Consider the following 27,864-nt stretch of genomic DNA (forward strand, 5'->3'; position numbering starts at 1 on the left):
AAATCAGTCAAGGAGATTCAAGGTACTTCAAAAAGCTTCTAGTATAGAGGTGCCTGGGTTGGTTAAGCATTTGATTCTTGATTTCGACTCAGGTCATGATCTCATGGTTCATGGGATTGAGCACAACGTGAGGCTCTGTGCTGACAGCATGGAGCCTGCTTGGGATTCTCTTTCTCTTTCTCTCTCTCTCTCTCTCTCTCTCTCTCTCTCTCTCTCTTTCAAAAACAAACATTTTTTGTTTTTAAACTTTCTGGTAGGGAATAAATACATTTCTGCCTCAAACTGCCAAATACCTTAGAACAGAATTCTTCTAACCTTTTGTTTTTTGAGGAACATTAGTATGCTGTACAATTCAGGGAATCAGATGATGCAGTCAGCAACTTTTCATATCCTCTACTGTCCCCCATCCCACGGACTGTGGTAATACATACAAATCTGTGGAGTTTTCTGTGGGGCGCCTTGTCAGCTCAAAAGTTTTAAAGGTACCTTGCCCTAACTTGTGTACCCGAGGAAAGTCCTCTTTGTGGAACATGTTAACTGATTAGCTTGAGGACGATGCTGGTCACATACCAGTGGCACCAGGGGATCCAGTCACAGATTGCAAGGCTTTACTTGGAAACGCTGTAGTAAAATGTTGAAGTCCGCTGCTCATGCAGACAGTGTAACTAGGAAGGATGGCGAGGTATGAGTAGGAAGAACACTCAGCTTAGCTCAGACCATCTGGGTTTGGCCTCTGGTCATCCTCGTCATTATTGTCAATAATGGTATTGAGGGAAGCTAACACTTCTGGGACACTCTGTGCTAGGCACTCTGCTTAGTACAGAACATTACTTGCAGTATCTTGTCAGGGCCTATGGACAAACAGTGTAAGTCTCTAAACCTCAGTTTCTTCATCTATTGGATGGGTATAAAGGTGCCCTTCTATCTAGCAGGGCTGACAGAGGGCTTTATGAGTTTGACCTAGAATATCGTTCTGCTAGGTAGTATTTTGGTTCCCTTTGAAATATAATCTGACTGAATGCTATTTTGACTTATTGGCCAAGACATTGAAATTCATCCCAACGTGGCCAATATATCTACTAGGAACTGAGCAAGGCACTAACAGTTCCAGCAAGGGCGGGGAGGGGGACTCTTGCCATTGTGTCTTCTGTATACCGTGTGATTGACGTCGGAGGGCTGGGTTGGAAGTTGGGCGTGATGACCAGGAAGACCCTGGAATGTGTGGGCTCTGTGTCGGTGGTGAGTCTGTGGGCTGAAGAAGGTAGGGGGTGGCTGCCACACCAGGCAGTGCCTGTCTCAGGCTGAACTGGACAAGCCCGGACAGGACGGCCAGTACAGTCGCTAGGCAAGGGGGAAAGGAGGAACAACTTGGGACATCGCTACAGGCTACTGGGAAGGAGCAGCAAGCATGCGGCCGGGGAAATTGGGCTCATTGTGAGCAAGGTGCCTGGCCTCCAGGGGCCGGGAGCACAGAACCGCACACTGAAGCCCCTGGGATGGGCTGTGGGCTGGACCACACATGTGGATTACGAGGACAGCTACTTAGAGAGTTCACATTCCTCCCCATTGAACTGGGTATGATTGTGATGGTTTGTTAAACAAACAAAGGACCTAAAGCTGTGAATGGGGGGAGAGAAAAGACTTAAGGTGAAAAGGAGAGGCGGCCCTGCTTGCCAGTGTTCCTCTCTTCTGAAGCTTTCGCCCCCATTTCCCCCGACATTCCTTTCTCCCTTTCAGAGAGGCCAGTGCAAGAACTGGGACAAGTTGCCTTGTCTGTCCAGAGCCCGCGCCTTTTAAAATGGAAACCCGATGAAATGTGTATCATCTTAAAAAGAAAAAAGTCAACAACTGGAATCATTTTAAAGGGCCAGTGATACATTTTTTTACATTTCAAATTAAGTATTTCTGGATGAACAGTTTGCTCTGCATTGTTTGGATCTTTTGGATGTGATATGGAAAGGCAAAGAGAAAATTCTCACTCTGGCATTGTGGGGTCATTCTGTCTGATAAATATAGGGCATGTGTCCTCACAGGTGGGCAGACACCCTTCTAGAAGGAGGAGGAGTGAGCTCCAGAAGAGGTGTGGCAATTTTACCTTTTTCCCTTAAGTAAGAAGACAGGTCATAGTAAAGTGAGTTCTGGATGCTCATTTGTTGAAAAAGCTTAGGGGGAAAAAGACTGTATGCTGTCATTTGTCAACTGCATTGTAAGCAGGGTGCTTTACATTCGTGTCCATTTGGGTAATCACATTTGGTCCCAGGCTCATTGTGTGTAAAAAGAGCCAGGTAGAATTTCCGAATAGTACTTTTAACTCTGCCGTTCCCCCAGGGTAAGGGAGTTGCCCCTGGTGGAGAGGAATAAGTGAGTACTTGTGAGGCTTTTCCTGTGTGAGGGAATCCGCTGATGGAACCGGCCCCCTGCTCCCTCTAGGACAGCCCCTGTTGTTCCTCTGCCTGCTGCTCAGGGCACTGCCTCCTCCCTTTTTCCTCACACCTGCCTTCCTGCCAGGACTTCGGGCCAGGCTGCCCCTGTGCTGCTGCAGGCCTCTGCTTAGTGTTCTTCCCTCTGTCTAAAAGCCACCTCGCCCTCCTCATGTGCTCCTAGGTTCACCTGACTGGCCAGTATCAAAATTTAGCAAGTACAGACTTTCAGAAAGAATGAACTGAAGCCATGTCTAAGTCTGCCACCCAGAGATACTTTGCTGACACGTAGGTACCTGTTTGCAGGCCTTTTTCTGTTTATTTAGAGATAGTGCTGTTTCAGGATCAAATAGTCCACCTAAGTCATGAGCATCTTTTCCAGACCTCCTGTAGCTTTTATGTTGCCCTCAAGAGATTTTTAACTCATGGATCTGGCTTCCCGTCATCAGTGTGACTAGTATGCTTTTCTTCTTTCTTTTCTCAGTGTAAGCCTTTACCCTCACACACTTCCTGGGAAGGGACCAGGCTTTTCTTTTCCCTAGAATGGTAACCGTATTAGGACAATAGGTCCTGCTGCTAATTAGGTAAGTTTTGGTTCCTCTGCGCCCTCCTCTTAGAGACCCAGGAAAAGAGATCACTGGCTGTCAGCTGTAGAAGCATACCCTAAAAGGGCCTAGCGGCCTGGCGCAAAGGGTGTGTTGGGAGGGAGGAGGGGGATCTATTTTCAGCTGTCAAAAAAGAATAGTCCCCACCGCTGACTTTAATGACTAGAAAATCTTCTAATCCCAGAAGCTCTCGTCTGGATTTCAGGACTGCTGTCCTCTTCTCATCCCTACCATGCTACCTGGAGTTCGTTAGTAGTCTTTGTGAAATCAGGTCCGTTCCGTCTATGCTTGAGAACCATCCCTGGACCTCATACTGTCTCTCTGTATACACATGCCTGTTCTGCTTGTTTGTGGACATTTGATGTTTCTTCCTAAATGTTTGAATTTAAAAATATCATGTATGTGGTGGGGAGAGGAAGGGAGTGGAAGATTTAAGTATCATGCACAGTGACCCATTCTGGGGAAGTGCTTTGGCCCTGTCTGGGGAATCCCGAGCTGTGCAAGCCCCCTTTCCCCCCCCGCCGTTCCCCCCCCCCCCCCCGCCCCTTTACTTGCCCTGCCCCAGCTTCAGAGAGGGGCCTCTGCAGTGATGGATCCTGGCTCCCTGGTCATCGGTCCTTTTCCCCATGGTAGTGTGGCTTCTCTTCATCTTCTGTGGCTCTTTGAGGCTCATGTTCCTAGGCTTCTGCCTTTTCCATTGCTGCTTGGGGCTTCCTCCTAGTCCAGCTGAGACAGAGTTCGAGTGGCATTTTCTACTTACTTCTACACCTTCTCTTCCCACCTTCTTCACCCCATTCCATGTAGACTCAGAATGGTTAGCCTTGACTGTTAAATAGGTTAGATAGATTTTCAATCTGCCAAACACAATATAACAAGGAAAGGTTCCCACCTGTAAAGAACCTACTTTCTTTTAGTACACTGGGCAACCAAAGACTTGAGCTATTGGGGTCCTTACAGAAGCCAGTAGCCAAAGGGTGTCATTTGCTGTTAATTTGGTCTAGAAAAGTGCCTCAGCTCCTCCTTCATGTCCTAGGTCTCCTCACGAGCCTGAATGCCCATTAGGCACCAGGAGATTCAAGATGTTTGAAACCAGTGCTCACTTCGGCAGCACATATACTAAAATTGGAGTGATACAGAGAAGATTAGCATGTCTGATACTAAGGATAACATGTCCAAAACTAAATTCCTGACGCATATGTTTTGCTGGGCTTTTCTTCTGGGACTCCTCCTTCCTTTCCTTCACCACCGCCACAGTCACCTCTTTCCTCTGATGACCTCACCTAAATCCTAATCTAACCAGTCTGTTTACTGTCATTTCAACCTCCCCTCTCCTTTCCAGGTGACTGTTATCTCTTCTGAGATGCGGCAGAAGCTAAAATGGCCTCGCTACTCCTGGTCTCACCGCTCTCCAATAGATCTTCCATATCTCTGCCGTTATTATTGTCACAAAGTATGATATGTCATATGACAAGTCCACTGCTTATAATGGGTTCCTGTTGCTCAGCTCCCTGGTATCAGCCCTGGGTTGTCCTTGCTTCTTGTGGTTTGGCTCCTCTTGGTCTTCTTGAAACTTAGATTCCTATACTTCTGCCCTTCCCACTGTGAGAGTGGAGGAGGGGCAGAGAGAGAGGGAGAGAGACACAGAATCTTAAGCAGCTTTAGGCTCTGAGCTGTTTTTTTAGCACAGAGCCCTATGGGGGGCTCAAACTAAGGAACTGCGAGATCATGACCTGAGCCGAAGTTGGACGCTTACCTGACTGAGACACCCAGGCGCCCCTTATTTTTCATTCCTGATTGCAGTTTTAAAGTTTTGTTTAAACATTAAGCTTATAACCTGTCAAGACTTTTTATATATGATGTATGATAGGAATCCAATTTCCTTATTTTCCCTATGGATAACCAATTATTAAGTAGTCTATTTTCTCCCCAGTGATTGCAGTCCCAGCCCTGTAATATATTGTTTCCATACAAGGGTGGGTCTGTTTCTTGGCTATTCATTCTACTCTATTGGTCCACTTGTCTAATTCTGTGCCTTAGTAGGTCATACTGCCTTAATTATGGTAGCTTTAAAAAAAAAAAAAAACAACTTCCATTTGTTGTATTTGTTATCTCCTACCTTTTTTTTTCTTTGGGAGATACCGTGGTCTGTTTATATGTTGATGAGTATGATCCAGTAGGACTGGGAAGTTCTTGGCTGTTCTTGGACTTTACTTTTTCCGTATAAAACTTAAAATGGTAAGAGTTCTAACAAAGAATCCTGTTGAATTTTTATTAGCACTTCTTCGAATTAATAATATGGAAAGAACTGATGTTACAATAATTCTATCTATATTTCCCTATTCATGAACATGGTATATTTCTCCATTTATTTAGCTTTTCTGTAATGTCTTTCAGTATAGTTTTATAATTGCTCCATAAATATATGGTACATTTGTGATTAGATTTATTCCTAGATCTTTGTTTTGTGGCAAATGTATATGGTATTTTTAATTTTATTTTTGTTTGCTGGCATTTAGAAATAGTTCCTTTTGTATTTTGATTTTTTATAACTGAGTATCTTGTCAAGCTCTCTAATTCTATTCTGTGTATGGATTCTTTGGAATCTATGTAGACAGTCATCTATAAATAATGAAGGATTTTACTCCATTCCAATTTTACACCTGTCATCTCTTTTTATAGCTTTATTATAGGTCCACTTCTAGTACAAATGTTTAACAAGGTGCAGTGTTTAATAGGTATTTTTCATATAATGAAGATAATCAGCTGTTGCATTAACTTAAAAATTACCTCCTCTTTACTGTTTCTAAGTTTAACAGTGCATATTTCAACTATTTAGCCTGTGAATGGTTTTACTGTTAATTAGTCTCTGGGTTATATTAGCTGGCTTATAAAAGGTTGCTTCATGGTGTTAATCACTAGTGAGCATTAGGAGGAGCAAACATGTAAAAATAGCAGGTACCCTCAAGATAAGCCACACTGGCAAACATAAAGATATCAGAGGAGTTTCTGCAGATTCTCAGATGCTCCCCTAGCAAGTTTGACTCAAATCCCTGCCCCTGTCTGGCTCTTGCTACTGCCTTTTCTTTTGTTTTCTTAAAAAAATGTGTTTGTATCTGTGTATGTGTATTTCTTCTTTTAGGGATCTCTCTCCCTCTCTCAGGTATTTATAGTTGTTTTTTAAGTTTTCTTTTCCCCATAGAGTCCTCGTCTTCATCCCAGCTGCTTTTTTCTATTTATTCTGTCAGTTTTTCTTATTAGATGCTTTCTTCTGGTTTCTGGTGATCCTCAGCTGCCTGCTGATTTATGAGTGGAGCCATTAAAAAGCTGATGGAAGCTTTGTGTACTTCACTAGAACTTGTTGTAGGTTAATGCAGGTAAACCCCGGGGCCTGCCGTTTGTCCTTGTAATTAGCTCTTTTCTCTTGGGCCGGTCAGCTTTCCCAGAGAAGACTCCTTCAGTCTCCTACCCTGGAGGGGATGGGCCTGGTCGCCAAATAGGGCAAATATACAAACTTCCCTTCATTCCCTGTTTCCGCAGAGTGCCCCACCCCCATGCCCTCTACCGGGAGGGGGTCAGAGTGCTGCATGCTTCCCCACAGATGTTCCCAGTCTTTGTGTTTGTATACCCACTCTCATCCCCACCTCCAGAGTTCCCTAGTGCCCACATTTCTAAGACTCTTAATGGGTTCTGCAGGGTCAATCAAGTTGCTTCACAGCTTTTCATGACTGGCTTAGAACTGAGCTTTCTTATGACTGCAAAGCCAGTTACTGCTGGTTTACCTGCTTTCCAGCTTCCCATATTTTGTGGTAGTTTTCTCCTTTCCTGTTATCTTAGGCTGTATTTGAAAAAATCTCACTAATACGGTTTTAGTAGCGTTTCAGGAGAGACTAGAACTACATACTTTTATTCAGTTTGCCATCTTTCACTGGATTTTTCCCAGATATCTGTAAATAGAAAGTTAGCACCCTGTCCTTATTGACATTTTCTTCTTCTTTTTTTGTTAATGTTTATTATTTTTGAGAGAGCAAGCAGGGGAGGGGCAGACACACACACACACACACACACACACACACACACACACACACACACAGAATCTGAAGCAGGCTCCAGGCTGTGAGCTGTCAGCACAGAACCCTTAACGGGAGCTCGAACCCACGAACCGTGAGATCATGACCTGAGCTGAAGTCTGACACTTAATCCACTGAGCCACCCAGGAGCCCTTTATTGACATTTTCTAAGTCTAGTGCATAGATTTGATGTTCTAAAGCTGTGGTATAGTCGACCAGAGAGCTTTCTCGTTTTTTTTCTCTCTGAATATTAGATAAATAAGTCACTTTGGCTTTCTTGTTTATTTTAGGCCTTGTTTCTAAGAAAATAAGAGCTTAGCCATTGAGTTAACAAAGCTAAGTCTCTCAAGGTAGCAGTTTAAGTCAGTAGGCAGCAAACAAACCACCTTGTTCAGCAGGTGGCCGGTGGTGCTCCCAGAACAGAACAGAGGGGCAAGGTCAGTCAGTGGGTGCTTCCCACCAGATGAGAACAAATGGTTTCCAACGTGTTAAGGTGGAGATGTCTAATATCTAATAGGCTGTTGAATATGTAATTCTGGAAGTACACAGAAGAACTTTTTGTGGAGGTAGGTTCTCACCAAACAGATTTTGCTCTAAGTTAGCCATGGTTTTCAGTGATCTGCTTTTCTCTCCACCACAACTTCCTGAGCCCAAGTCTGTAGGGTTTCAGCTGGACTTTCAAATCCGTTCCTCTCAGGTCCACCATCTCCCTATGCAGGAAGGGAGCTCATTCCTCTGCCTGGGAGTGACAGAAGGAAGAGTTTGCCAGGTGCCAGGTGGGCAGGGGGTGGGAGGACCATTCTAGGAAGGGGCATCATGTGGAAAACACAGAAGCGTGACAGAACGGGGCACGCTAATGAAATAGCATGCGAATCAACCTGCAGTCCCGGTAGCCGTTGGGCCACTGTGGTAGAGAGGTGCACACACAAGGAGGTGACAAGCCTGTGGACCCTCCTTATGAGTTCATTCCATGTGCTGGCAGCTCAGGTGTTAGCGGATTTTAGTGATAATATATTACAACATTAATGAAGATAAATACACATATTTTTTATATAAAAGATTTTTAAAGATGCTGACAAATGAACCCCTATAATTTTGAGGGTAGTCTGCCCTGTATTCAAAATGAAGCCCTGTCTTATGTGATAGTTGAATTTATCATCTGTAGCCATATTTGTTTGTTTTTTCACCTATTTGTTTTTTAATTTTTTTATTTCTTAAGTAATCTCTTTGCCCAACATGGGGCTCAAACTCACAGCCCCAAGATCCAGAGTCACATGCTTTACTGACTGAGCCAGCCAGGTGCCCCTGAGGCCATATTTGAAATGAAATTTATACAAGTTGTTTACTGCTTGAATTTCAGAAGAACATTATTATAGGACCTTTTTGGGTTTGTTTTGTTTTTGTTTTTTTTTTTTACGTTAACCTGATAACATGCAGTGATTGAGGCACAAAATATATGGCCCACGGATTAGGAAATATCAATGACTTTGTGAATAAACTGAATTGATAGCACCAAGAGGGATTTCCTGTTTTCATCTAAGTCAGTGACCTTTAACCTGTTTGAATCTAGGACCCCTTAGAATATCTGAAGAAAGCCATGGTCCCTCCCCCCATAAGAACTCCAGCGTACATGCCTCCTAATTTTACACAGAATTTCAGAGAATTCAGAGCCACTTATAACCCCCTGCTCTAGGTTAAGAGTAAAAACCCAGCCACAGCCATGTGGTGAGGTACTTATCAAGGCCTCACATCTGTCATCCTCAACCAAGTTAGTCCTGCCCCGTGAGCACCTGTTTTGCTCATTAGACATATACTGAGCCCCAACTCTTCTGTCATGCTTGCTCAGATACAGTACCTAACAAGTTCTACAGTGCATGTGCGTAATAAGCAATTAACGACTACCCAGAGGTTCTGAGAATCTTCTTTATCTTGTTGATGTTTATGGATAGTTTTGTTCATTGATGTTAGAAACTCACTACCAAAGTCCTTCAAAGAACTAAGAGAAGTGCACTCTCTACAGAGGGCTCTTAGAGCCCAAATAAGCAATGAAGTTCCACTTACCCTGCTCCATGATGGGCTGTTTTCATGTTTTGCGTGTATAAAAAGAAAAGAGAACTTTTATAGAAGCCCTTCTAAAACTGGTTTTAACTCATTTGTATAAAAACAATCCCAAGTTAGGGGTGTGTGAGACACAGGGAAATGTTTCGAGCAGAACCTTCTTATCCACAAGGAGTGATGATGAATGGAGTCAAAAAAAGAGCTTGGAGTACCCATGTTAGAAGATTAAAAATGGAAATTCAGTTTCCTCTCAGAAATGGGTCTTGCATTGTGTCACTGGGGACAATGGAAATAGAAGCCAGAAGTCATAGTTTATTTTGAGAATGTTGTAGAACATTTGTCGTCCCCTCTTAGATGCTTGTGTTACGCAGCACTGGGGACATCCTAGAACTACACTTGTGCTCTGACCTCTACTGTAGTATACCACTCGCTCTCAGGGAACACAGTCTTTCCTAGCTGTTGCCATATATATATGTTCTTATTCCAATCTGATCCTCACTCCTCCCCAAAATAATCAGCATGAACAGAATGAAGCAGATGGCACAAGCCTTCTTTGGCATAGTGGCAGATCTGTATCACTCACGCAGTATTTTTAGAATCAAGGGGATTGAAAATTATGTCCTGAGATGTTTTGGGGGAAGACTTACTATCTTTCCAGGGTGACAGGTGTTGAAATATTACCGTATTTAAGACTCAAATGCCATCTGTATTTCAGGTCACAGAATATAGACTGATTATCATCAGGACCATCCCTTTGTCAGTTCTGTTAGGATTGTTGGTGGTTTGCCAGATAATAGAAAGTTAATCACGAGTCTGTTTCAAGGATGTGGCCAGAAAGCGCATCAGGTTTCAACCAAAGATTGGAATCAGCGGCAGCCAGCCCGTACTGGTCAAGTACATGGTGATGGGGGACGCTGTATTATCCACACGGTTTATTTTTTTAAAAATAGCTAGGCTTTGATCCTCGGCCACAATGAATTTATAGTCTGTTGAGAAAGACTATTTTTATAGGAGTTTGTGATAGTATCATGAACACAGTGTAAATATTTATATTTGAAGGTCCACATTAATGAAATACACAGTTATGGTGAAAGAAACGTTAAAACCATTTGTGAATTTGAATTCATCGTTCAAAAAGACTTAAAGAATGTTAATTATAGTATAATTAATTCAGTTCAACATTTGAAGGCCAGTTAGTGTTGGGCTAGGCGTATTTAACACATGGACCTAAAAACACATCAAGGATTGCGAAGAGTCACTCATGAAATGAGTTAAGTGTGTATAAAAATGTTTAAGTGATGTTTGTTATTGTTTGAAAGTTCCACGTGGAACAAAGTGAGGAAATGTGTGTCACATTTAAATAAAATCTGCTGTGTCTGTAAATCCCTGATTATATACCCACTGTCTTCAAAGGCCCAAGGGAAACGTAGGTAATGATGTCCATGACTGTTGGACTTTGGAATCTAGGGAAGTGGCTGGAAAGTTGATCTGGGAAAATTTTATTTAGTGCTAAAGGGCAGGCACTTTTTGTTAAGTCTAAATGGAATAAATACTACTTTTCCTTCATATTCTTGGTCTGTTGGTAAGCCATCAGTCAAAGTTGGTATCTGTTGAGGAACAAAGAATGCCGATTTTGACTTGCCAAGGTCATAGGTCTTTCTGCGTGTGTGAGCATGTTGTGTTATCCAGACTACTGGTTCCTCCCACTGTGAATAGCGGATGGTGGGTCACACAGAGGGAGAGAACGTGAGTTTTTCTATCATGGCCGTAGCTGAGTGGCTAGAACCCTGTGCCACTTGTGCAGCTGATGGCTTCTGCTCTTAATCCCAGTGTTTCATAAACAACTTATACTTGTGTGGTATGTTTTTAGATTACTGCATATTTCAGATCCCTGTTGTTCCAGTTGGTTGTCCCCAGCAGCCCATTATATGCATCAGGTGGTATCACAAATAAGGAAACAGACTCAAGATGTAGCTGACAAGTGGACAAGCTAGAATTTGAACTGGGGAATCTTTCCACTGTATTCATAGAACAAGTGGCTGGATCTACACGAATCGCTCCCACACTTCAGGGAAACACCTGAGGGTGAATCAGCACAGTTGTGTCTGAAGGAAAGCAGAACCTTGCCTTTCTCGCTCTCAAGTGTGGAACTGAGTTGTGCTGTCTCATACAGCAGCCACTAGCCACACGGGGCTGTTTACATTTAAACAAAAATTTCAGTTTCTCAGAGTCACGTTTTGAGTGTTCAGTAGCCGACATATATGAGACACTTCCGTCATCACAGAAAGTTCTCTTGGATGTACTGGTCATCTCTCAGCAAGAATGTGGAGAATGAATTTAGTGTACATGCAGGGGATTGGCGGGAGAGAGAGAGAGCAAATCCCTCCACCACACCGGCTCTCCTCCTGAGGGACTGGCACTAATTTGAGTTCAGCCGTCATGAGAACAAGGAAAAGATGAATTTCAAACTTCATATTATATTTACATTTTAATCTTTTTTGATAGCCTTGGAACACAGAAATTTCAAATGAATGAGGACATTTAATGGTGATGATAAATTCTGTGCCTCTTATAGCTGGGCCAGTATTGCAGCCAGACTTTGGCTGGATGAGAAGTGGGACACGTCATGAGACCTGGCAGCAAAAACTCGGCCACGCAGGATGGCATTCCTGGAAGGAATCATTTTGTCTGTGGCCATGCTCGTTGGGGATGCGTCAGAGTAGGGCCTCAGGCATGAGCTGCAGTACTGTGCGGGAACAAGGAGTTGGGGAAGAGGGGCTCAGTTCAAGTCACACTTGGTGACAGAGGAACAAGGTGTGTGTGTGCTGCCATCAGAAGGAAGTTTTGGTGCCAAGATGCTGGCTGAGAGCGCCCGCGTCCCCAGTTTTGGATCAGCGCTGAAGCTTCGGCTCAAAGCCTGCGTGTCAGCTCTGAGGGTTCCGAGCAGGCGGGGCACAGGGGGAGGGCTCTCTGCCTGGTGCTGGCTCCTGCCGAGCTCTGAGCAGTGTCTGCAAACATCCGAGCTAGCTGATGAGGGACACAAGAAGTCTGCTGTAGGTTTTGTTCCCTGGAAAAGGAGTATCTCTCTTTCTGTGTATGTGTGCTGTGAGCTGGTAGGTTTAAAGATGCTTAGACTGTTGTTATAATAAATTTGACCTAGCTAGACTCCAGCCTTCTTACCTGAAAGTAACTGAAAAGGTAAGTAAAAACTTTTAACAACAAGGAGCATCTCTAAAGACTGGGCAGTAAATGAATGCATGCAGGAAATGGGCCCTTGAGGACCTGCTGTGATTGGTCACTTTGCTGCGGGTGCCCTGCTTACTTGGCAAAGCTCAGAAAAGACTGGCCTGCATACAAGCTACTCCAGTGTGTTTAATGTAAACATATAGTACTTTTTTTTTTTAAGTATGGCAACTGAAAGGTTAGCATCCACTTGCCTGAGAATTACTCTCTCTAGAAAAGCACAGGATTCTAGGTAGCCAGGGTTTTTTCTGCATTGTTCATGACTGCCGGAGACTCTTAAGGCTCCTCAAATGGTGGCGCATTGGTAGAAGAAGAACATGGATTTGGGTGACTTTGCCTGGGTTGGAAGGTTGGTTTGAGACAGGTTGAGGCAGCAGGCCCACCTTCTAGAAGTGGCCTTACTAACGAGTAGTTGGCCCTCCAGAGTGGGGCTGGGGAATGAGGAAAGGCCCCCAGAAACAAAAGGGGAAGAGATCAGTAGAACAGTTTACAAGAGGATGCTACCTACACCTCTGACTGCAGCCTGAGCCATCATTTTTGTTTCCGTGGGAATATTCTGTCTCCCCTCCAAAGGCACATGAGTGAACTAAACTGGTTTTATTCACATTTTGTTTACATCACGCTGTTGAGATCTTCAGCATGGTAACCTTATAAACAAATTAACTTGGATGTATACAAATTATTTCATCTCCTCCCCTGGAAGTTTAAACAGGTGTGATAAACAACGTATGTTATGCTAACCATGGGTGAAGACAGCCCAAGGTTTGAATAAGCAGAGATGACTTTCATTTCTGTACCGATAAAACACTCTAACACATGGGGGAGATTTTTGGTTTTTTTTCCTTTGAATTGGTTGGCTGAGCCTCACACTGACCTGAAGTCATGATCTGAAGTAGGTAACACACGCCTTAGTCGATGGAAAGAGCTGTCTCTGTCAAAAGGAAAGTGTGCTTCACCTACCATCAGAACACTGTGTGCTTGCCTCCTCGCCACTTGGGAGGATTTATGTGCAGAAGGACCTTCCGAAGCACATGAGGGAGGACAGAGACTCGGGTGCTGCATTGGAGCCATTGAAAGTAATATGTGGATTCTGGGTAGTCGATGCTGAGCTGGGAGGAGAGGAAGAGCACTCTTGTCCAATACAAGCTAATACAAGAACACTGTTGTTCTCTCCACAGACAGTCTGGCGATCCAGAACATGCCCCAGCTCTGGTGATGCTCCTGGAACCTCATCTGTGCCTCCGACATTCTCCCAGCCTGAGACTGCATCTATAAATTGGGATGTGGGAAAGCAGGAAGCAAAGCTCATGGTAACTGAGAGGCCCATGTCTGGGTAGAACCAGGCCCAGGACCACGACGCTGCCTCTCCCCTGGTCTGGAGTTCAGGCTGCCGTGGCTCTGCTCATGTGCTCAGCACCATCCTTCCATTTGTGCTTAAATGGCACAGCATTTGGTCAGCGCATCTGAAAAGGAAGGTGTGAGAAGTAAAGCCCATGGCCACCTATCCCTGCCAATTATGTGGCAAGACGTTCCTCACCCTGGAGAAGTTCACTATCCACAATTATTCCCACTCCAGGGAGCGACCTTACAAGTGCTTGCAGCCAGACTGTGGCAAAGCCTTCATTTCCAGATATAAATTAATGAGGTGAGAGGCTCTAGAAAAGGTATGTACTTTGACACATACCTTTAAGTGGCTTTGCTAGCCCTCTGACCAGAGACCGCAAGGGAAAATGGATGCAGAATGTGGATGCACATTAGCCTTGCACACTGCAGGGCTTAATGCGGTTTTCTGTGACAGTTTTGCATGTAGTGTCAGTTCGTTCATTCAGCAAGCATTTCCTGTGGTCCTACAATATGCCAGGCATAAAAACACAAAGATGAAAAGACCCGTGCTGGGGAGATAGTCATGCAAACACAATTAAAATGCAGTGCAGGTGCTTTGACAGAGGTGTGCAGGTGGAGGAAGCTGTTCTCCGCTGCTCGATGAGGAGCGTCGGTAGGGCTTCTCAGAAAGACACAGCCATACGCTGGACCAGGAGGCGGACAGAGATGAGGTTCTGGGGAAGCCCGAAGCCTTGGCCTTAAAGCGCACAAGTCTAAAGGGTAGTGGAGGAGGAGGAACAGGTGAGGCTCAAAGTGGAGGCAAAAAAGGAAAGCAGCTCATAACTGGCCTTAGCCTCTGTCCTGAAGGGTCTGTTTATTGTTATGAGTCTGAGCAGTGGAAAAGGTGGTTTTGATCAGGGTGTTAGAGGACTCTGGTAGTAATTCGGAGGCAAGAGAAGAGGCAAGTAGACTGAGGGGGGAGGTGTGAAGTAATAGTCCAGTATGAAATACGGAGCGTGTGTTCGCGTCCTGACAGTAAGGATGGAGGGGAGGGAACATCTCCCAAGTGCCAGCTTTCGGAGCAGTTTCTCAACTTGCGAGGAGTTTGTCCAACCTCCCAAGTGGAATTCTGTTGGGAATACAGGTGTTGAGTATGTGCATTTAATCAGATTTTCAAAGGCATCCATGATACACCAAAGGATAAAAACCGTTATTAAAAAAAAAAAGTATATTTAGTCTGAATTATTTTTTGAATGCCTATTAGGGCCTCACTTCTGCAAGGGAAATGAATATACAAGTTGAAGCTTCTCCCTCTAAAGGATTTTCACATCCTAGAAAAGATAAAATACACACACACACACAAAGTTGCTAAATTGCACAGTAGTCTTGAGAACTGTTGAGAACAAAGGCCACGTGTGCTATGGATGTGGTCCACACGCAGAATCCGCGCTGTTGTGTGCATCTTTTGACACCTGGTTAAGGGAAACTTATTTGCCTTTCATCTCCATGAAATGAACATTAGAGCTTCAACTTTCAGACTACTCACCTATAAATGCACAGGCGAGAGTCAAAATTTGGCAAGAGAGGATGTCCATCTGAGTGGCATTAACATGGACCACAACATTATTAAATCTTGGAGTGCCCTTGAAGAGAGGCACCTGAAAGTTTTAAAAAGATCTACATTATGCTCCTGGCCCCTCAGTATACCACTGTCATAATGTAATAGAATCGGGTTTAAAATAAGCCTATAAACGCTTAGGTATTTTAAAACTCAAATGGGTTCTGTACACAGGCCAGTCTTTAGTTGCCAGAAATATATAAGTACCGAGTGCCTATTGTGTGCATCAATTTTGTTGCAAAACAGGAGGGCTTTGCAACAAAATTGATGCACACAATAGGCATCATAAGCTTGTTTTGCAACAAGCTTCTTATGTGTGCACAGTGATTGTTCTTACCCAAACACTGAAAGCAGCATTTGCTGCAGTTAAAACCCACAGCGATGATATTAGGCTGTGAATAAAGATCAAAACACATACAGGAGGTAAATATTTGAAAAAGACTGGAGCTAACAGATTATTGGAATGACAGGAATTAGGTGGGATTACTGTGGTAAACCGCGCTGAGGAAGTTGCCTTAAGCAATATTTAGGAGGTGGTCGTTTCAGGCAAGGGAAACAGCTTGCTGGGCGAAGGGGGCAAAGTGCAGCCAAAACGGGAAGCAATGGGCTTTATGCAAGAACCGCCCGCCCTGCACGGCCCCCCTCCCCGCACCTCACACCTCTCTGGCCTGAAGGAGAGTAAAGAGTGGCAAGATGAGGGGACGCTTTAGGATTTGTGGTTTTCGTTTTTACGGTGTGGGTAGCATTCCATCCCATTTCCCACAGCTTCAACATAAGCTCTGTTTTAGAAGCAGAGGTTGGAGAAAAGAACTTGCTTAAGTAGAAAAGAGAACGTGGGTCCCAGTACAGCAAACGGGGAAGCAGGTGGAAACAGCAAAAGGCAAGAAGAAAAGAGGATTCGGCAAGGCCGGTCAGAATTCCTGGTGGGAAGTCTTACTGTAAGCAGTTACACTTGGTGCTGCCTGTAGCACAGACTGAAACTGATGGTGTCGTGGACTGTGAGGCAAGACGAGAAGTTGAGGGAAGGAAACCACTCGTTGAAGTAATTTCAGCTATAAGATGATCGTGTTCTAGATTGGGACTATTGCATGAGTGAGTAAGGGATCAATTAAAAGGGGAAGGGCTGGATACCAGGCAAAGGAAAGAGTCAAAAAAATCAGAGGAATGGCAGCTGGTAAAATATGAAAAGTGGGATTGTTGCTCAAGTAGGGTTTTGTCAACCTGTGCCTTTCTCACAGGTAGTCAGGAGTAGGACAGTCCAGAGTCGTTAACTTGGCACTGACCTACCCATGGGTGACAAATCTAATCCGATCAAAGTCCTCCACAAAGAATAAAAGGGAGAGAGGCAAGAAAGAAGAGCCAGGGCAGAGCTCAGGGGGTCCTGTTCACTAGTACTAGGCCACATTGAAAACTGTTTAAATGCCAAGTTTGCAAACAGTTCCCCCTCACATCTATTGCTGATGATGTGTCTGTGGATATGTTGTGTAAGAATGGGGTATAAGCCTTGTATAACTTGGCTTGCAAAACCCTTTCTGCAGTCTGTTTCAATACATGCAGAACTTGGGGACACACCTTCTGCATGTCCCAGGTGCCTGTCGCACTGGCTCCTGTCTCTCCACAACTGTCTGTACCATTATACGTATCCCTGTGTGTGCTGAGCTCTGGTGTCCTGGAGGGAAGGGGCAGAAGGAACTTCCTTTTCCTTCTATCCCCTGCACTTAGTTGGCTTTTTGTTTTTAAAGGAGAAAGGGAGGTGACCTAAGGTTTTGCTTTATTTTTAAGAAAATGACAATGAGACTCAAATCATCTTTATGTTTTTGAACTGGCTTCCCAACAGCGGCTACTATAGACCCCTTACCAATTCTAGAAAAGGATCAGGAGTGGACAATGTAGGTTAGGAGGTTGGGTGAAAGGTATGATGAGTATACTTTTGACTTCAACATATGGTCTTTAAAGAAATTCTTTTTTTACAGAATGAGTTGTTAGAAATTCTTTTGTACCCAAAGCCACAAGTTCAATTGCATCTCAGAGGCGTGCAGCCCGTCTCCAGTTCTTCAAGATCCCACTGAGACACCCTCAGCCTGCTTCGTGAAGGTCACTGGTAATTTCATTGGCAAAATTCAAAAGGGCTTTTTCTAGAAGGACTAAGCTTCTACAACAGTTCAACGTTTTCCTTTGAGGGGCGCGCCTGGGTGGCTCAGTCGGTGGAGCATCCGACTCTTGATTTCAGCTCAGCTCATGCTCTCATGGTTTGTGAGTTCAAGCCTGCGTGGAGCTTGCTTGGGATTCTCTCTCTCTGCTCACGCTCTCTCTCTCTCTGCTCACGCTCTCTCTCAGAATAAAAAAATGTTAAAAAAAAAAAAAAAGTTTTCCTTTGAGCTTTAGGGACAAGCCATAGTCCTCTTAGTCGGTCTGAAACATCAAAATACCTGTATTATATTTGTAAAGCACAAATCCATTTTGGAAAACCATCACAATTCCATTTGTTGTAGTTCCACTGAGCTCCTAAGATCTAAACTCTGTTGGTTTTTTAATTTTTATTATTGTTTTTTAAATATAATTTATTGTCAAGTTGGCTAACATACAGTATATACATCACGAGAATCTACCCCTAAACTCTGTTGGTTTTAAAAAACAAAACCACCTCGATGAGGAAATCCTGTTTGTCATCCTTAAAACTTTAAAAAGGTTCATTTTAATAACTGAGTGTATCCTGTGAAACGCCAGGTCCTGTATGTTAGTTGTACTTCCAGAACAGCATCCTTAATCGCAGCTTGTGGCTTGAAGTGCAACCTAGGCTGCTTCACAAATGTTGTCGTTCGAGCCTCTGGAGACAGGGGCTGCACACCTCTGAGATGACAGCTGATAGAAAATCTTAAACGGGGGGCCGAGACTTGAGCATGAGGCTCAGGCTCACAGCACAGGTGGTGGGGTGGCGTTCTGGGTTTTGGGTCCAACTGAACACTCTCTGAGGTCAAGGATAGACTTTTCGTGTTATTTCTACGGCCTGACCTTTTTGCCTCAATTAATGAAAACCAAGCAGGAGTTGTACATAGGATAAAAACCTAAAATCTGGGAAGAGGGTGTGAGGGGGCGCACGGGGTTCTGTGTAGAAGGTTAATTGGGTCACTTTTGAAAATTGAGTAATTTCCAGAGAGTGTAGAACATCCATTGAACCCCTTCCTGAAAATGACATATTTTTAAATATTTGTACTTGCTTAGAAATCTTTGCCTATGTGAGGAAAATAGGTTCTCAAAGAATATTTTTTACAGGTATGAAAATTGTATGATGCCTTTAGTGGTGCCTATTTTTTTTTTTTTTATCACAGAGTTATATATTTGTAGAATCTGGAAAGTCATGGAAAAGTTATTTTTTTTTAACGAAAATAATTTCTTATGCCTGCACCTAGAGAAAACTATTAACATTTTAATATTTTTCCTACACCTTTGACTGTTGAAATTTCAGAATGGACTCAATGTTTTTTTCCTTCTGTTCCTAGGCACATGGCTACCCATTCGCCCCAGAAATCTCACCAGTGTGCTCACTGTGAGAAGACGTTCAACCGGAAAGACCACCTAAAAAACCACCTCCAAACGCATGACCCCAACAAAATGGCCTTTGGGTGTGAGGAGTGTGGGAAGAAGTACAACACCATGCTGGGCTACAAGAGGCACCTGGCCCTCCACGCGGCCAGCAGTGGCGACCTCACCTGCGGGGTCTGCGCCCTGGAGCTAGGGAGCACCGAGGTGCTGCTGGACCACCTCAAAGCCCACGCGGAAGAAAAGCCCCCCAGCGGCACCAAGGAGAAGAAGCACCAGTGCGACCACTGTGAGAGATGCTTCTACACCCGGAAGGACGTGCGGCGCCACCTGGTGGTCCACACAGGCTGCAAGGACTTCCTGTGCCAGTTTTGTGCCCAGAGATTTGGGCGCAAAGACCACCTCACGCGACATACCAAGAAGACACACTCGCAGGAGCTGATGAAAGAGAGTCTGCAGTCTGGAGACCTTCTGAGCACCTTCCACTCCATCTCTCCCCAGTTTCAGCTGAAGGCCGCCCCGCTGTCTCCCTTCCCTCTGGGGGCTCCCGCGCACGCGCAGAACGGGCTCGCCAGCGGCCTGCCCGCCGAGGTACACGGCCACGCCCACAACCCCTCGGATCCGGCCTCCCAGCCGGTACAGGCGCTGCCGGAGCCCCTGGCCCCCCTCCACCCCGTAACCTCTCCCAGCTCCCCTCCCGCGCCCCTCCAGAATCACAAGTACAACACCAGTTCTACCTCATACTCCCCACTTGCAAGCCTGCCCCTCAAAGCAGATACTAAAGGATTTTGCAATATCAATTTGCTTGAGGACTTGCCTCTGCAAGAGCCTCAGTCACCTCACAAGCTCAACCCAGGTTTCGATCCGGCTAAGGGAAGCGCTGGTAAAGTGAGCCTGCCCAAGGAGCTACCTGCAGATGCTGTGAACCTAACGATACCTGCCTCTTTGGACATTTCCCCCCTGTTGGGCTTCTGGCAGCTGCCCCCTCCTGCTACCCAAAACGCCTTTGGGAATGGCACTCTCACCCTGGGGCCTGGGGAGTCTCTGCCGCACAGGTTAAGCTGTCTGGGGCAGCAGCAACAAGATCCCTCACTAGCCATGAGCACTATGAGCCTGGGCCAGCTCCCCCTCCCCCCCATCCCCCATGTTTTCCCAGCTGGCACCGGCTCTGCTATCCTGCCTCATTTCCATCATGCATTCAGATGACTGGTTTTTAAAGCGTCCTTTTCTTATTCTGGAAGATGTGTTTTAAGGAGCATGTAAGCATCAGTTATGCTACAAGGAGAGATTTGGAAAGCGGGACTGGAAATGCGGCTAATTCAGTGATGACTGGCTTGAGATAAGAGAGTTCTCGAACTGCATGTATCGTGCCAATTGTCCTGAGTGTTCATGCTTTGTACCAAATTTGATAAGCAAGTATTCTTTAATGGAACTGCAAATATTGTCAGAACCGACATCCAAACGAGGGCTGCTATATATAGGTGTTTGTCAAATTGAATTTAATCGTAAGCCATGATCATAATAATGTTAACTAATTTTATGTGGCACTGCCTAGTAAAGGGAACTATGGGAAGGTTTGGCTTTCTCCAAAATGGGAGAATTTTTAAAATACAAAATAACCTTTATATTGCATATTATAACTAGGCTGTGTATTTCTTTTCAGGGATTTTTCTACCTTCAGGGTTGGATGTAGTTTAGTTACTATTGCCATAGCCAACCTGTAGTTTTACAGAAACAATTTCTTGTGGAATAGACGTCTCCATTTTAAAAAAGCATTTTAAATGTAGTTTGAATATTTTCCACAAGATGCTACAATGTGAGTTATCACTTCATGTATCTTAAAAGACTAAACTGGTTGTCAGTTACATCTGACAGAAAAAAAAAAAAAATCACTGTGTAACCAGGTTAAGTGGTAAAATAATCCAGGCGTCAGTCAAAAGAAAGCATTTTGCTGACTTTAATATTGATTATATTTTTAACAGGAATTTAAGAAAATATTACTGGAATTTTAAAATATATATATATATTAAACAAGAATTTTCTTTGCTCTGTCTGGCTTAAAATACTACTCTGCTTAAGTATTATTTTTAATCACCAATAAATGCATTTAAATTCATCATTTAAGTCAATATTAGTTTTTTTCAAAAGGATAACATTTGCAATGTAACTATAATCTATGTCTTGAATTTGGTATCTAATGAGTTTAAGAATATAAAACCTAACCTTTTTTTTTTTTTAAAGCTCCTTTGTCTTTTGTGTTTAGAGGCTTTCTATATGAAGATATATCTTACATATAATAAACTACAAATCCTGCAGACTTGACTGATTTTTTACAAACTACACGCGCGTAACCGTCCAGATTGGGATATAAAACATTTCCAGCTCCCTAGCTGGCTCCCTCATGCCCCCTCCTGGCCATTATTCCCCCCACAGAAACTACTATTGTGACTTCTATTCAGCATCTGTTAGAAACTACCTTTTTTGGAGTAAATTAGGATTTAAGGTGGAAGCTTCAATGCTTCAGTTAAGTTCCCACCACTGTGACTTTATTTCTAAAAATTACTGATAAAACATTTTGAATTCTGCCATAATACTATGTAATTTATTTCTGATGCGGATGTCAGAGTACTAGCTACTGAAGTGTAGTCTATCCTGGATGACCATGTTCCAGTTTTACAATGGTCCTTACCATTAATTTCTAGTACAGATTAGAAATTTGCCTATTCCTTGCTGGGATTTCTTCAGAAAGTATTAGGACCCCTTGAATCTGAAAAGCCTATTTCTGCTTTGCCTCTGATTAGGATGGGGTTGGGGGGTGGGCCGAGAAAAGGAAGCCGTGAGAACCTTTGTCCATCAAAGAAGCCTGTTAGCCAATGTGAGAGACCCTGGCCCGTAGCCCTTAATGGTGATGCTGATGAACACAGAGGGCACCAAGTGACCCAGGGCTTGGCTGCAGTATGGGGAACCAACATGGTGGACCCTTAAAGTACAGTTTAAGCTGTGGGTAGGAAATGAGAAAAAGGGGTAAAGTTGCTCTCTTTAGTAAGACTCCAGTGGGAGGCCTATCTCCATTCCTATAGCCACTCTTACCTGAGAGAAGGCAATCTGCCAGAGCATGAGGAGAGTACTGGTTCACCTTAGCAAAATCTCCCAAGATCCACTTACGGAACCTTCCACAAATACTTTTACATGGCTTCGTAGTCTTCAGTCCAATCCAGAACACATACCTGATACACCTGAGCACAGAACATAGCATTTGGTCCCAAAATACAGATCAAAAGAGTTCAGGTGGTATACTTGGCTATACTACGAGTGGGAGTAGCTTGGGATTCTCCTATTTAAATTTAGACAGGAGGGGTGCCTGGGTGGCTCAATCAGCTAAGTGTCCGGCCTCGGCTCAGGTCATGATGTCACAGTTCGTGGTTTCAAGCCCCAAGTTGGGTTCTGTGCTGACAGCTCAGAGCCTGGTGCCTGCTTTGGATTCTGTGTCCTTCTCTCTGCCCTTCCCCTGCTCATGCTCTGTCTCAAAAATAAGCATTTAAAACATAAAAATAAATCTAGGAAAAATGGGCTAATTCCTAATTTAAATTCCCTGAGTTCAAGAAAAAAATAGGAGTGCCTGGGTGGTTTTGTGGGTTAAGCGTCCGACTTTGGTTTTGGCTCAGGTCATGATCTCACAGTTCGTGAGTCTGAGTCCTGCACAGGGCTCCATGCTGTCAGCGAGGAACCTGCTTGGGATTCTCTCTCTCCCTCCTCTGCCCCTCCCCCACTCAAAATAAATAAAAGCTTTAATTAAAAATAATCCTTGGGGCACCTGGGTGGCTTGGTCAGTTCAGCGTCTGACTTCAGCTCAGGTCATGATCTCACGGTTCGTGTCAGCTGTGCTCACAGCTCAGCGCCTGGAGCCTGCTTCAGATTTTGTCTCTCTCTCTATGTCTCTCCCCTACTTGCACTCTGTCTCGCTCTGTCTCCAAAAGATGAATAAAACATTAAAACAATTTTTTTTTTTTTTTTTTTTTTTTTTTAAAGAAAGGCAGACTGCCACGTGCAGCGCCTCATTTGGATGTGTCTGGAGTCTTGGAAGCTTGACTACCCTACGTTCTCCTACAAATGGACCTTGAGAGCTTGTTTGGAGGTTCTAGCAGGGGAGCGCAGCTACTCGTATACCCTTGACCGAAGAACGGTCCTCCTCTATCGGGGAAGGTCGTCCTCTTCGACCGAGCGCGCAGCTTCGGGAGGGACGCACATGGAGCGGTGAGGGAGGAAGGGGACACCCGCCTAGCCAGCCAGATCAGCCGAATCAACCCTGGCGATCAATGGGGTGACAGATGTCGCAGCCAGATCGCCCTCACATCCTAAAACAATTTTTTTAAATAAAAATTCTTACATGAAAAAGCAGGAGTACAAAAGACTTTACAAAAAGAGTGTATTCACCCAGAGGACGGCAAGGAGAAGGAAGACTTGAGACACCACCTCCCCACACAGCCTTAGAAACCGGAGGCAAACTGAGCAGGTGACTTCTGACCTGGCCATGAGAAACAGCCTGAGACCTCTTAAGAGCATCCTTCCCACAGGACGGGAAGGTTCTTGTATCTTGTTCCTCCACTGCAGCGTTTCCCCCGAAATTGTGTGCACTGGTGTGGGACAATTCTTCGTGGTATACAGATGGAAACTTAGGATATTTACTAAAGTTTATCAGAAGAAAATATCAAAAATGGGATTTCACATTATATAGACTGAAGCTGGATAAAAAACCGATTCTCCTAGTAAGCAAATAATGCCAGTAAGTAGAACTCCAAAGACTGTTTCACCAAAAAGTTCTAACACCAAAGTAACATTTCTTTAAAAACCTATTAAATGTCCGAAAAAAACCACCAAAACTTCAACCACTTTCACGCAGGCTGATATGTTGTTTAATGATATTGTTTTGAAAATTTTAAAGGGAGTAAAGAAGAAGAAAATCTGAATCTGGTTTTTACTTGTTCCACATGACGTCTCAAGAAGAATCGTGGGCTTATGGAACAGCTGTCTGCCTTCCCCCCCCCTTACGTGGCATTCCTGGGTACACAGCCACGCAGGCTGATAAGGGGAGACCGTCTGAAAACAAAAAAAGGCATCTACTTTAGAACTTCATTGTTTCCACATTGAGAATGTTAAATAATATAGGCCTCATTACAATTTTAACAACAAAAATCACAATATCAAAAAAAAAAAAAGTCTCCATAGCAGTCCGATTCGGTATCAATCTCAGGGAAATGGCCTTTTTGGGGGAAATGTGTGTGGAAGAAGGGACAGGGCTGTAGCCTTCCAGGTCAAAATGAGGGCTCATTCCCCTTTCCTGTGGTTTACCAGTCAGAAGCTGAATATCATTTTCAAACTATATGTTTAACAAAAGAGTATGTTTCAAGAGCATATATTTTGTTAGTCCAAGGGAGGGTTTACCCAAATTTCTCTTTGGTTTGCCTGCTATGAATTCATTCTCTTAAAGGCTCGGTAACAGGATCTTCCACATTAAATGATTAGCAACACCTGGATTAGAGGTTAATTTTTCTTTTTTTTCCTTACCTGGCCTCTAGGAGTTAATCTTTTTTAGAAGATTTAGTAAATCCTTGTCTGAGTTTTGCTCCAGAAGCAGGGTCCACTGCTAATCCTTTGCAGACATAAACAGATTTGTTATTATGTAAAAGCAAACATTAGCAAGAAAAAAAAAGGAATGACTATGAAATCCTCACATTGGATTCAGGAGTCTCTCCTTCCTTTTTGTTTTGTTCTGTTTTGTTTTGTAGCTATAGACAAATAATCAGTCTCTATCTCGGGCCAAATAATAAGGGAAACAGGGACAGTCCCAGGCACCTTCTCTACCTCTGCCCCTGGCGCTTCCCTTTCTCGCGGTTGGGCCCTCTGGGACCGGCACCTCAGGCGGGCCACCACTTCTACAATCCGACTCTCCCCACTGCTGTCCTGGCTTTCGAAATGTTCCCTGAGTGTATCGTGTCTTCACAGTTCTTTGCCTGCTCTCATTCCAGAAAGGGTTTGATAAGCCTTATGGAAGCATGAGATGCCTTTCCTCCCAGGGCTTATTTTCATAGCGATGGACTCATTCCACAAACAGGATTCTTTTCCTTTGTGCCCAGCAGCATTATTAGGTATCAGGGTGGAGGAGTTTGTAGATACAAGCCTGCCATACCATGGTCTGTTTTGTACTGCATGGTATGGGACAGGAGTCTCAGATAAATCTTTTTTTTGTTTTGTTTTGTAAAATGGAACAATCCCCTTCTGTCCTAGAGGCCTCCTTTCCACTCCGTGTTTTATGAAGGGGGAGTTACCAAACAACCCAAGGACATCGTGAATCAAACTAATCAAAAGACATGGGAGTAGAAAGAGTTTTCAGTGTTCCTTTTACTGAAAGTCCTACGAGTTTTAGGTCTTCCAAAGACGCGGCAACTGACCCTTTGATACTCGTTACATCCGCTACATAATTAAATTAGTAAGGAGGGGATGCCAGTGCAGGGAAGATGCTTACCTTCATCAAATCTGCTGGATCCAAAAATAAAAGCAGAGCGCACCCCAACAAAGTCGTGCAATACGATTGATTCAGTGAATACATGACACAATATAGGTCTAGCGCCCGGAACTGTATTGACGCAGTGATCTTAGTTGCTCTGTATGGAAGTCCTGGAGAAGCTTCGCTCAGCAGTACCTTCTCAGAAACTCGGTCCCTTTTACACCCAAACCCTCGAGCAAATAGCCACCGGTTGTATATTTGCTAACTAGGCTATAAACTCACTTTGCAACTGAACATCAGAATCTTCGTGTGAGTAAAAGACCTATATATCTTTTTCCACAACAATTTCCATACATAAGTATTACAGGTAATGACTACAATGTTATCAATGCCTATCTCCTTAATGTTTTCATTTTTGACCCAGTTTTCCCAAAGCAGACAAAGGTCTGGTCGGCTCTACCCCTTTCGATGAAGTGGCTTGAGCCAGTTCCTTAGGCTTTCTGTGCTTCCCTCACCTGTAAACCAGGAACAGGACAATTACGTGTGCGCTGTATTACTGTGAGGTGTGAACGAGTTGATACATGACGTGCTCAGAAGACTGCTCAACGTCAGCCATCATCCATGAAGAAGGGAATTACTTAGCACAGCAAAAAAGTGGATACAACCTAGCTGCTCACTACCAGGAAAAGAGCTACATAAGTAATCTGTGATACAGTGCTCGAAGACAAAACTCTTTTTGCCATAGGGAAATCTTCAAAATGTGTTAGTGAAAAAAAGTCAGGATGAGTAGAGGGGCTATGATCCCAAACTTTGATAAAAGGGAAAAAAAAAAAGAAAGCGTAAGTAGAGGAAAATGGAAAACGGTATCGGTGTTAACAGTGGTCATGTCAGGATATGGAATTATGAGTGTCTTTTATTTTCTTCTTTTTCTCCATTTTCCAGTATTTTCTACACTAAGCATTAATTTCCTACGTGATACTTTAAAAAATGCTCCCTCAAAAGAATTTTCTGCAGACAAACAAAATAGCTCGAAATGAGAAATCCCAGGCCATCGTGATTGCCTAACTTACGCAGCCACCAGTGACGGAGGAGGCAACATCAGCGTCTGCGTTTATCACATCCAGTCTGGGTGCCTCACTGAGCATTTATGACCCTCCTTGCTCCAGGGCCAGCCTTCCGTTCTAACTTGATTTTCTGCTCACACCCCAACTCGTTGCTATGCTTTGGGCCATTTGTTTCCAAAGTATGTCTTCTGCATTTTCCTTTTCTTATCTGTGTTTGTTCCATCTTCAGTTTTTCTCCACTGGTCAAAATCTAGCTCACCCTGAAAGCTCATCCCGAATGCCTCCGCCCCCATGAAGCTTCCTCTCTCTCAGGCTGACACGTCCTCCATAAAGCCTCCTGAGCAAAGATGATTTTCTTGTATTCCCTTAGGACTTTCGCTTCTAATTGTTAAATACTTGACATAATTTTTAACTGCCTCTTCTCTTAGGCTTTGAAGAATCTATGGGCATAAGAAATAACCATGCATAATAATATGTTCAATGAATGAATCCTCTGAACATCCACGGCAGCTGCTGTGTCAACTTCGCACATCACATGCTTTCTTGAATCAGAGATCTTCCCGCACATGCTTATCTTCTCATAAGATTGTGACTTTTGCACACGTATCTCCCCTGACTGAATTTAGAACAAAATGCTGTACCTGGAAGGTACTACATGTTTCTTTTACTCAAGAGAGGTTAAGAATGAAAGCCAGAGTTTTAGAGAGTTAACCACCAGCTAGATGAAAGACAATAATAGGATTTATGTGGAAGGCGAGTGACACCAAGTGGCCTAAACTACTGATTATCAATCTAGAAATAGCAAAGCCCAGCAACCACAATTTTTTAAAAGATCCTCCTATTCTCAAATACACTGAGACTGAGCTGAACAGAAACATCGGACAGTAAGATGCAAATCTGATTCATATCAGAGCCTCTTTATATTAGTGAAAGGCAATGTTTTTCTCTAAGCCTTAAATATTTTTAAGAATTCATCTCCCCTGAGATGAATATACTTCTTATATGTTCAGCATGCTTTCTCCCCAGAATGACTCCAAATGAAATGTTAACTAATTTAAAGGCATACCAACCGCAGACTTTATATTTAAAGGTAAGCAGGTGACACTACAGGAAAAGACAAGGAATTCAATTTTTTTTTAAATGCTTATTTTGAGAGAGAGTGCCTGTGCACATGGGGTAGGGGAGAAAGAGAGCGACAGCGAGAATCCCAAGCAGTGTCTAGGCCATCAGCACAGAGCCCAACACGGGGCTCGATCTCACAAGCTTCGAGATCACGACCTAAGCTGAAATGAGGAGTCAGAGGCTTAACCGACTAAGCCACCCAGGCACTCCAAGAAATTAAAATTTAAAAGCATCTTAAACCTGAAATAAAACAAAAACTACCTCTTTTTTTTTTTTTTTTTTAACATTTATTTATCTTT

The 27,864-nt window shown here is 43.7% G+C and overlaps 2 protein-coding genes and 1 non-coding gene across 13 annotated transcripts in view; 2 read left to right on the forward strand and 1 right to left on the reverse strand.

The window, feature by feature from the left end:
* PLAGL1 (PLAG1 like zinc finger 1) overlaps positions 1-20,993 on the forward strand; it is a 29,818-nt gene extending 8,825 nt beyond the window's left edge. For 7 of the 11 annotated variants that reach the window (XM_019425065.2, XM_019425063.2, XM_019425068.2 and 4 more), the window contains 2 exons: positions 13,572-14,038; positions 18,835-20,993. In XM_019425065.2, the coding sequence (XP_019280610.1) occupies positions 13,887-14,038; positions 18,835-20,080 (1,398 nt within the window). In that variant the 5' untranslated portion in view covers positions 13,572-13,886 and the 3' untranslated portion in view covers positions 20,081-20,993. Of the gene's footprint in view, positions 1-13,571; positions 14,039-17,307; positions 17,436-18,834 lie in introns of those variants that run through there. The other 4 variants (XM_019425071.2, XM_019425072.2, XM_019425073.2 and 1 more) reach the window with 4 other exon arrangements.
* On the forward strand, positions 4,118-4,226 carry LOC128777888 (U6 spliceosomal RNA). Its single transcript, XR_008423197.1, has one exon. It is a non-coding gene; the product is annotated as a U6 spliceosomal RNA (small nuclear RNA).
* A 2,771-nt stretch (positions 20,994-23,764) lies between the features above and the next one.
* The window catches only part of ZC2HC1B (zinc finger C2HC-type containing 1B), a 41,539-nt gene continuing 37,439 nt past the window's right edge, over positions 23,765-27,864 (reverse strand). Inside the window, exon 7 of the mRNA XM_053904413.1 lies at positions 23,765-24,524. Coding sequence (XP_053760388.1) covers positions 24,454-24,524 — 71 coding nt within the window. The 3' untranslated portion in view covers positions 23,765-24,453. The remainder of the gene's footprint in view (positions 24,525-27,864) is intronic.

Source organism: Panthera pardus, unplaced genomic scaffold, assembly GCF_024362965.1.
Source record: "Panthera pardus isolate Hobbes unplaced genomic scaffold, ASM2436296v1 HiC_scaffold_17, whole genome shotgun sequence".
In the NCBI taxonomy this organism is placed as follows: Eukaryota; Metazoa; Chordata; class Mammalia; order Carnivora; family Felidae; genus Panthera; species Panthera pardus.